Below are 9,691 nucleotides of genomic sequence, written 5' to 3'. Positions count from 1 at the left end.
TTGCAGTAGTTCGGCTAGCCGACCGGCTAGCGCCGCGAATCGGCTAGCCGCTATTGGAGATGCTCTTAGGAATTTGGTTATGTACTGTAGAGAGATAGTCGTAGAAGAGAGATGGAGTAGCAATTATTCTTCAATGGTACCTTAATTATTAACTTAAATTAGTGAGGTTAATTTTGACCATCATAATTTTATCCTTAGTCGTAACTTGTTATACCAAACACTTAAATAAAATACTTCATAATTATCTTCATAAGTATATCTACAAACTTAGGCTAATTTATATTCTCAAAAAGCCCAACACTCTATCGTTTTTCATGGCCCAACATAAAATTTTAGATTATCTACCAAGGCCTATTACCAATTACCAATTATACAAAAGGCCGAAGCTCGATTTCTAATTATGGGTGCAGGAATGAAATTATTTAAAGATGGATTATTTTTTGAATAAAATAAATATTGATAGCTGATTATTTGGATGAACATTTTCTATGGCTGTCATCTCACCAAATTTTAACAAGTGGTTGGAACATTTTCCGGTGATTACTACTCCAAAAGTCCGGTTTTCAGGTTCAAGAAGTAAAGTCCGATGCTCAAATTCCATGGATTCCGGCAAAGCAAAAATGATGGAATTCCCTTATGCATCTGCTCCCATCAAGAAGCTGATGGTGGAATTGCTTTCCACTGTGGATGACAAACTTGGATCCTCGCTGCACCCCACTTCTACACTACCCTCTCACGCTCAACATTTCGGGAATTCCGCCGGCACCGCCCAAGCTTCACTCCACCTCAGATCCGGCCTCCCTTCTTCTCAGGTGTCCTTTCCTTTTTCTTTTCCTTTTTTTTAATTTTTATTTTTTACTTCTACATACAAAATCAAGATTTTTTTAATTGAATCCCTTAAAAATAAACCACATTTTTCATTATGAAAAAAAAGCATGGGTCACTTTCTCACTAATAATATTCCATTCATCTTTCTACTCTATCAACTTTGAATTAAAATATCATTTCAAATGTGGTCTATTTTAGAGAGACGAATGGAGTAAATGTTATCGCTCCCACTCAAGATATTCATATTCTTAAGTGACACGATATTTTAGGAGGAGTTGTTAGGTGGATTTAGCAAAAGGTAGTCGAATGTTGTAATGAACAGAGAGGAGAGAGTGATTTATTTCTAACTATAGAAAGTTGACTTATTGAGCGGGACAAATTAAAAAGGAAAGATGGATATCTTGAATGAGACAAGGGGTACTAATAATACTACATCCGTTCCACTATAGAGTCCTATTTCGCTATTTTTGTCCGTCCCATAATAAGAGTCATATTTCACTTTTACCATAAATGGTTTATAGCCCCCACAGTCCACCAACTTATTCTCCTCATATTTTATTATAAAACTAATATTCTCTTCGTCCTATAATAGATGTCACACTTTCCTCTTTAGTTTGTCTCATAAAAGATGTCACATTTCCTTTTATGGAAAAAGTCTCTCACATTAATATAAATATACTATTTTATCTCTCCATCTAACACACAAAATAACATCTTCTAAAATCTCGTAATATTCTTCAAATGTGCCATCTACTATGGGACGGAGGGAGTATATATAAGCTAGACTCATATTCTACTAATTTATTCAACTCATTTTTCTTTACATTTCTGAAAATCTGTGTCATAATCAAATAGGACTCCTAGTATGGGACATAGGGAGTATTCCTACTGTGGACAGAGGGAGTATCACATACTAGTACTAAAAAAAGAATTGAAACTAGTAGTACTAAATTAGTTTGAGGGTGGAACATGAGCTAAATTCAACTGATCTATTTATATATATGGACTTCAAATTTAGGACAGTTTGATAGAAACCTAGGCAATTTAAAGAGTTTGTGGTGTGATGTTGGCGAAATAAAGGGTTAGTATCAATGTAAAGAGAGAAATATTTAAACAAATCTTATTCCTATGACCTCTTAGGGTCATAGGTTTAGTATTTTACAACGATCTCTGTCATATTATAAATCGAGCATTTATATTTCGGCATGAGAAAATAGAGAGAATGATGTTTCTATTCTTCGAAATGTGTTATTTAGAGTGGGACATCCTAAGAAGGAAAATGATTCATTTAGTGTGGGACGGGAGTATGTATCTTCTGCTTACTGTGATTGAGCCATTCACTCTATTGCATATGTGGCTTAGTAGCGAAAATATTAGAGATATATTTAAGCTGCGTTTTAGTTACACATTCTAACCTGATCATATATAAGCTGAGCTTCAATTACACATTCTAAATTTAAACATGTATCAGATTGATTTGATATTGGGAGGTTGGATACACTGCAAATTGCCATCAGGTGGAGCTCTCAACATAACGACCCTCTCGGCCTACTTGACATCTTCGACTGACGCGCCACACTTTCTGCTGGACCTCATCCAGAGCAGTCCAACGTCCCTTGTGCTCATCCTTGATCTGATGCCACGAAAAGATCTTATCCTCTATCCCGAATACCTCAAATACTACTACGAAGATACACAGTTGGACAGACATAGGCAACGCCTTCAAGCGCTGCCAGAGGTTACACCTTACTACTCTCCATCTCTTTACATACGAGCTGTTATTTCTCCAACGGCTATTCTAGTCACCATAGACGCCGGGGCTAGTGAATCCAAAAGCATAGAACAGATAATTGAAGATGACATTAGTCCAATTTCCAAGGACTTGCTGCATTTTTGGGCTGAGTCGTGTGCTTGTTCAGCGAGGGAGGTGGATGCATCTGAGAGGGCGTATCTAGCCGAAAGGGATCGAGTGATTAAGAACAAAACTATTGAGGTGGATCTTGGCTCAAGTCTTCCAAGGCTGTTTGGGCAAGAAGTAGCTGATAGAGTGTTGGATGCTCTAAAAGAATGTTACAATAAGTAATCTTCTTTTCTAATTTGTCAATATGGGGAATTCAGATATTCATATGCATTTGTAGGAAGTGTGGGGCTATGTAGTAATCACTATATATCTAGTATTTTAGATTGTGTGATGATGCATGATCCATTTTATTGTTTTTAATACTAATTTAAACTGTGAATTAAATATAAGAGGAGTGAATTATAAAAATGATCTATAAATTTTGCTATTTGTATCTTTGTGGGCTGGATTTTAAAAATAGAGTGAACTACGTAAATTATTTCCGATCTTTCACTTTCGCATATAAATAACATTTTTGATACCTATAAATCACATTTTTGGTATCTGATGCAATTTTCATCCTAAAATACCCTTTAAACAAATTCATTTTTCTATTTGTGTCATAAAGGGTATTTTGGGCATTGATAAAACTATTACCAAAAGTGATATTATAATATCTTCTCTCGTTCTCCTAACTCATTATACTATTATTATTAATCAATATAAATATTATTATTTTGATGCTATAAATTAATAATTTATTTATATTAATATCATTTAAATATACTTAATGAAAGGCATTTGTGTACTTTTGTAAATCTCACTAATTTTGTGTGCTTTCCATCATGCAATTTAATATAGCAGGAGTACGAAAAAGTAAAAATAAAGTTATTTCTATATTAAAAAATAATTTATTTTTAATAAAATAATAAAAAAAAATTATTTCATTTCTAATCGGAAATAGAGAAAGCAGCAGCTCTAATTAAATAATGAAATTAACAATTGAAAAATTTATTGGTAAATTAGCAAATTAAACCAAATACAGATGAGTGCAGAGTGCAGAGTTTTTCAGAAGTCTGAATAAAGTCGGCCGCCCAACCAAACTTGCAGCAGACCACGCCGGCACGCCTTCGCGGGTCGACTAAGGAAGAAGGTCAAAGCAATTGCTCCCGCGGCCTTGAAGGTATTCGTCTCTTCCCTGATAATTCTGCTGAATTATTGAATATAGATAATCAAACGAAAGAGGAAAATTCCTTGAAACGAACTCGACGAAATAAGATTCGACTTATACCAAAATTCGAGGGCTCTCTGCAGAGAGGAATTCATAATTTTGATGACTATTACATATTGTAATCTAGAAATGGGGCGTCAAACCCTCGAGCATTAGCGTCGAACGAATACTAATCTGATAAACTAAATTAGGATAATTTCTGGCGATGTGATGATTCCAATACTGTTTTAGATCGCATTATGCTGTGTCTCTCATCTGAGTATATAAATATAGTGCAGTGATTACATTAATGTTTTTTTAGCACAATTAATCTAACGTTTTGCTTATATTTTGGCGTTTGGATATTTTCATGTTTAATCTGGTAAGTGGGGGCATGATTAGGCGTGGTTAGCAAGTTTTAGTTGTAAATTTTTGATGAGATGGGTAACCTGCAATAGCTCGTAAACCATAAGAGAGAAATGAGGTAAACCACATTTGAAATATTAGGTGAAACAAGCTTGATCTAAAAGTTTTTAGTGGGATTCAATCACAAATACTAGTGCACACAAAATCATATACACAACATACAGTCACACTGCATGTTTCTAAATTTCTATGGAGATCATTTGCAGAAGTATTGGAAGACATTCCATTGGTTTATTGAATATGATCAAGATTGGCTTAACTCTGCAGTTATGCTATGCCCTTCAAATCATTCTCTTTTCCAAAAATTAATTTCTGTGGAATTGTTTGCTAATTTTATGTCAGTTGAAGTATAATGATATTTAACAATTTAGTGTTGGGAGAAGTTTGACCGTTGATTTGTGGCAGCTTATGTATTTATCTTCTAAAGTTAGTTTTGTTGCATTTTTCTGGATTAGTTTCAGCTTTTCCTTGAACAAAGTGGAAAACTGCTAGATTGAGTTAGAATTCGTCATATACAAATACAATGTAGCCTTGGGCAATGATGCATTTTATTTTCACAAAACAACACAACCACGCTAGACATATTTTCTTCAACCAGGGATGAAGTTTATATAGCTTGACTAAGTAGTACTACCTCCGTCCACCAAAAGTAGACATAGTTGTGTATGGCACGGGTTTTAATGTGCAATTGTTAAAATAAGAGAGAGGGGAAAAAAGTAAGGGAAGTAGTGTTAGTGGATTGTGGGATCCACATTATTAGTAGTATTTAAATGTTTAAAACTTTCCGATTGAGAAATTGGTCTGATTTTGGTGGACGGCCCAAAATGGTAAAACTGTGAAGGGTTGGACTTCTTCGTGAAGAGTTGTGAGATATTATTGTTTTGGACTTCTTCGTGAAGGGTTGTGAGATATTGAGAATGTGCAGGTGTTAATTCCAAGTATTGATTATGATAATATTCCAGAGCATACACTGGTAAATAGAGATTTGGAATGTCTAATTAGAAGAATAGCTTCTTTACCCACAGTGGTTTTGTTGAAATCCTAAATAGAGAATCAGAGATAATCAAACAAAAACAAAAGTTGAAGTAAGATTTGACTGATTACATGTTTCTAGGGGTATCTATTTTTATCGAGACTGAAATATTTTCCTTCAGTGTTGCATGTTGTAACTGAAAAATGGGGTGTGAACCCTAGGGATTGACGACTGATAAGGTAGGAGAGGTTAGAAAGTTATAATGCTTGATTAAGCAGAGGTTCGGCCATATCATAGTAGCCGTGCCTTATAATATATTGGCAATACATTAATGATTGATATAATTGTTTCCTGATTCTTATCTGATTGATGGTTGCAGTTCCCATTCATGTTTAAAAGTAAATTTAATGAAGGTTTACGAGATGTAGAGTAACTACTAACTTAAGTTGGGAGTATTTCATAAGAACACTGAAAGGGAGGAACATCATCAGAATATATAAACTTTGCTTTCAAAAACCTAGTATATGGTTTGGACCTGGAATAGATTGCATTATTTTTTAATCATATTGTTAATGTTGTCTTAAGTTTCCTTGAATCATATGAAAGAACAGAAAATCCTGAATTTCTCTTTAGATTGGCTAATATATGAAAGTATAGTTGTATATTTCATACTCATGTCTTATGTTATCCGTATCTAATTCATGAGAGCTTAATTATGGGTGAAACTTTCACTTTGCATATCCATATTGGCATATAGAGGAATAGTTGGCTCAAAACATTTTGTTTATACCTTATTCCAACTAGAAAATTCAAATTTGGAATAGTTATCTTCAACTATGTGAGAAATGTATTTTAAGGTTAAAAAAGATCAACTAAGGCAGTGGAATTATTCATGGGAAATCGGTAATATGGTGTTACAGTTTATCAAGTTCAGTTCATTTAACATTTAAGGTTCATAAGGAAATGTGATATGGGCAGCTACACAAACATAAGTGGTCTATTATCTGCAATTGATAGATCATGGGTGTTAGGAAAGTCCCCAAGATTTTCCAGTCTTTAGTTTTTTGCAATGAATTAAGGAACCTATACATCTAAAACTTAAGTAAAAATTGAAAACTTTTCTTCTATGAATATGGAGAAACCACCGATTCTCATCTGCTGAACTGGAAAATAAAGATTCAAGAGAAATACTAAATTACGGGTGTTTTTGGAGACTTAATCATGCACAGTAGTAAGGCTGATATTCTTTAGAATTTGAAGTATAATACTCCCACCCCCCGTCTACGAAAAATAGTCCCATTTTTCCATTTTGGGGTGGCGACGAAAACAGTCTCATTCCAAAAATAGAAAGTTTCTCTCGAACTTAGCCACCTCTCTCTCTCATACTTTACCCACATTTTCTCCTTCTCTCTTACTTTACCAATTTCTCATTAAAACCCGTGCCATCCATACATGGGCCTATTTTTCGTGGATGGAGGGAGTATCATTTTTATGTGTCTTTGTTGTTTCATAATGCTTTTTTCCACATTCTGTAAGGATGTCCAAATATAGGGTATTCTAAGAGATTGAATCTGATTGCTAGTTAGTTAGGTATATCTTTTAATCATAAAGGCATTTAAATACGCTCACTAGATATTTCAGCAAGCAATAGATTCTCAGCCTTGCAGGCAATCTCAGTTATCTAAAGATGACAGAAATGTTGAGCTAAATAGATGTTTCTGGTAATACTAGTACTACTATTTTTCCTCCTAGGGTATACCTATTGGTTCTTGTGACCTATGTGAGAAACCAACTGCCTTCGTAATCTCGCTGTACATAAGATCTCTGAGTTTTACCCACATAATAAAAAGCTGTTCTCCAGAAAGATGCATATTCGATGATCGAGAATAACCCATAGATATTTTTCTTTTGTAAGTATCTTTCTATTGCAAACATTTCTCGTTTAGGCCTAAAGTATTTACAAATGTTACCTCTTGTAACCTGTAACATAATCTCATACTTCCTCAGATTTTCTTATTGAAAACTTTGAGAAACTGTTAATTTCTTATTTTTTTAGAATTCTTATACGTAAAATGCGTACTAATAAACAATTGAATAACTATTCTTATGATTAGGTCAATAAATGGATATGGTGATCTATATAGGTCTTTGAGATCATAGGATATATAGATAATTGGTTTAGTGCCAGTCATCACAAGGCATGCTTCTTGAATTGTTACTAAAGGTATGCATCTTCACTTGATTTTGGAATTTCTCATCAACCAAGGGATTACTGGAAGTCACGCAGCAAAAAAATCATACAGGCAAAGTTAAATTCCTTAATCCTAATGTCCTAGATTATATCCACTACCTTATACAATTATTTAAGTTTCTCATGTCTTCAGCTGTCAGTGTCTAAAAAAATTGGGCGTGCTTTATTGGGACTGAAGTAATTACTATACTATGAATCTATGATAGCTGTGGCCTTATATAGGATATCTGCAAAATTTTCAATTGTAATTCGGAATGGATAATCGGCAATGCAATATTGTTTGATTATGTACCTTCCCTTTCTTTTTACCCATATTTGGGGCTAGACTTGCACACACTTAAACTATTGGACCGTGTTTACGTTTCTGAACATTACTGTGTAATTGGGTGAGGACTTCTACTGCATTTGCTTGATAAATTAAATTCATCAATGCTAGGGAAACTCACATTAATCTTTATTATTGTCAGATGCCCCTGTTTGTTGGGTAGATCTCCACTTTGTACTAAAAATAGGCAAATTCAATTCAAATGACTATCCACCTGCGCCCTATGCTTTAAAGCAAAATCTTCTGTTAAGTTCTTTATGATTTGTTCATAGGGCTGCTTTTAAATATTAGGAGATTGAAACAAAGTGGAATGATAGAATGGAAATAGAGTATTAGAGAACTGCATCAGCAGAAGTTGCTGAAAATTAATTGCAGTAAAGATGTGAATATTATATGCAGAAAGAGTGCTAACAAAGTAGGTGACACGAGAAAGTTGGAATTTTTTGCTTCTCGGACGTGATTATGGCCATGAAATCTATCATGTGCTTGTGATTAGTCATTTTGATTGATGATAGAATCCTAATTGATATCCTCGGATTCTGGAATCTACTAAACCATTCCCAAGTTAGGACAGTGAGGTGGAACCATGAATGAAAATTTAATTTCCAAATATTTTTTTTGCTTGTTGGAATAAGTCTTGTGTATATTTCAGGAGATAAAGAAGCATCTGGCGTCATGGATGAATCATTCACAGTTCAAATCAGCAGCAACTTAGTTAAAAAACTTCTCAATAACGATGAGGTGGTAAAGAAGAAAACCAGGAGGCCCACACCAAAAATTCCCAAAGAACCACAAACGAAACAGCTTCCTGATGATTCCGAGGCACTCAGAGGCCCTTCTTCAACCGCATGGCCAATTCAGCCTCCTCTTTACGTGCCACCACCACCTCCTTCACACAAAACTCCAATTCCAGAGTTAGAGGCCATTCGGTCTGTCCTTGAGGAGAGTGAGAAAGTCGTGGAGAGGTTGCATAAGCAGGAGGAGAACATGTTACAGGAAGTCACTGAAAGAGCGAAAGATCTTCATGACAAAGAGTTCAAGCTTCCAAATAGCAAGCCCATGCCTTGTCTTGATGAGAAGGATGCATGTTTGAATTGCTACAAGGAACATATCAAGGACCCTCTAAAATGTGCCCAATTGGTCAAAGATTTTGCAGATTGTGCTCGCACAGCTAGGCAGCAAGCCAGTCACAGCAACTAGCTTCTCAGCACCAAATATTCGGCAACCATAAAATATTTTATGGTCCATGTTTCCTTGGATATGCCTTGAAACAGTTGAGTACTCGTTCGTGAGTGGAGAATGCAAGGTTTCGATGAGTTGTGACTGGTGGAAATTCATACCCAGGAGCCATGTTTTAAATTATGGATGACTCCTATGTTTCCATGGTTGTTATTTTCTAATGATTCATAACTGTGTGATCTTGTTAGGTAATCTTGGAAGACTGACTCATCCATTTACTGGAATTACCAAAAAAATTCGAATAAATTCATCACCATGTTTTCCTTCACTCCATCAAGGATTCTTTAGTTTTTTCCAAGTTCTTTTATTTCAATTTTTTGAACAAATTCTGTGGCCAGGTCAGAGGGGCTTTTAGGCTTGTGGTATTAACTACTCTTGGTAGTTCACCAATTGTGGTGCGAAATGTTTCACTGCTTTATTTGGAAATTTGAAAACTGAAGAGAGAATAGTCATTACGTTGATGCCATTTTAGAACTAAAAATTCAAGGATTCGTCTAATTTTCAAGATTAATATCAAATAGCAACTCAAATTCTACTACTTTCTCTGTTCATCATCTTATCAATAATTTCACTTGAAATTAAATTCCCTTTGATTATTT

The 9,691-nt window shown here is 34.7% G+C and overlaps 2 protein-coding genes across 2 annotated transcripts; both read left to right on the top strand.

Annotated features, from left to right (window-relative positions):
* The first annotated feature begins 461 nt into the window (after positions 1-461).
* On the top strand, positions 462-3,020 carry ACD2 (accelerated cell death 2 (ACD2)). The gene is made up of 2 exons (XM_048083969.2): positions 462-812; positions 2,300-3,020. Exons 1-2 carry the CDS (start codon positions 489-491, stop codon positions 2,909-2,911), a joined length of 936 nt encoding a protein of 311 aa, XP_047939926.1. The 5' UTR covers positions 462-488; the 3' UTR covers positions 2,912-3,020.
* A 673-nt stretch (positions 3,021-3,693) lies between these two features.
* LOC125191252 (copper ion binding protein) lies at positions 3,694-9,360 on the top strand. The gene is made up of 2 exons (XM_048088767.2): positions 3,694-3,851; positions 8,506-9,360. Exon 2 carries the CDS (start codon positions 8,529-8,531, stop codon positions 9,051-9,053), a length of 525 nt encoding a protein of 174 aa, XP_047944724.1. The 5' UTR covers positions 3,694-3,851; positions 8,506-8,528; the 3' UTR covers positions 9,054-9,360.
* Positions 9,361-9,691: the final 331 nt, after the last annotated feature.

The sequence above is a fragment of the Salvia hispanica genome, chromosome 5, assembly GCF_029641045.1.
Source record: "Salvia hispanica isolate PSC_SH4W2 chromosome 5, Shi_PSC_v1, whole genome shotgun sequence".
Classification (NCBI taxonomy): domain Eukaryota; kingdom Viridiplantae; phylum Streptophyta; class Magnoliopsida; order Lamiales; family Lamiaceae; genus Salvia; species Salvia hispanica.
This window is presented reverse-complemented; position numbering and strand designations above follow the sequence as displayed.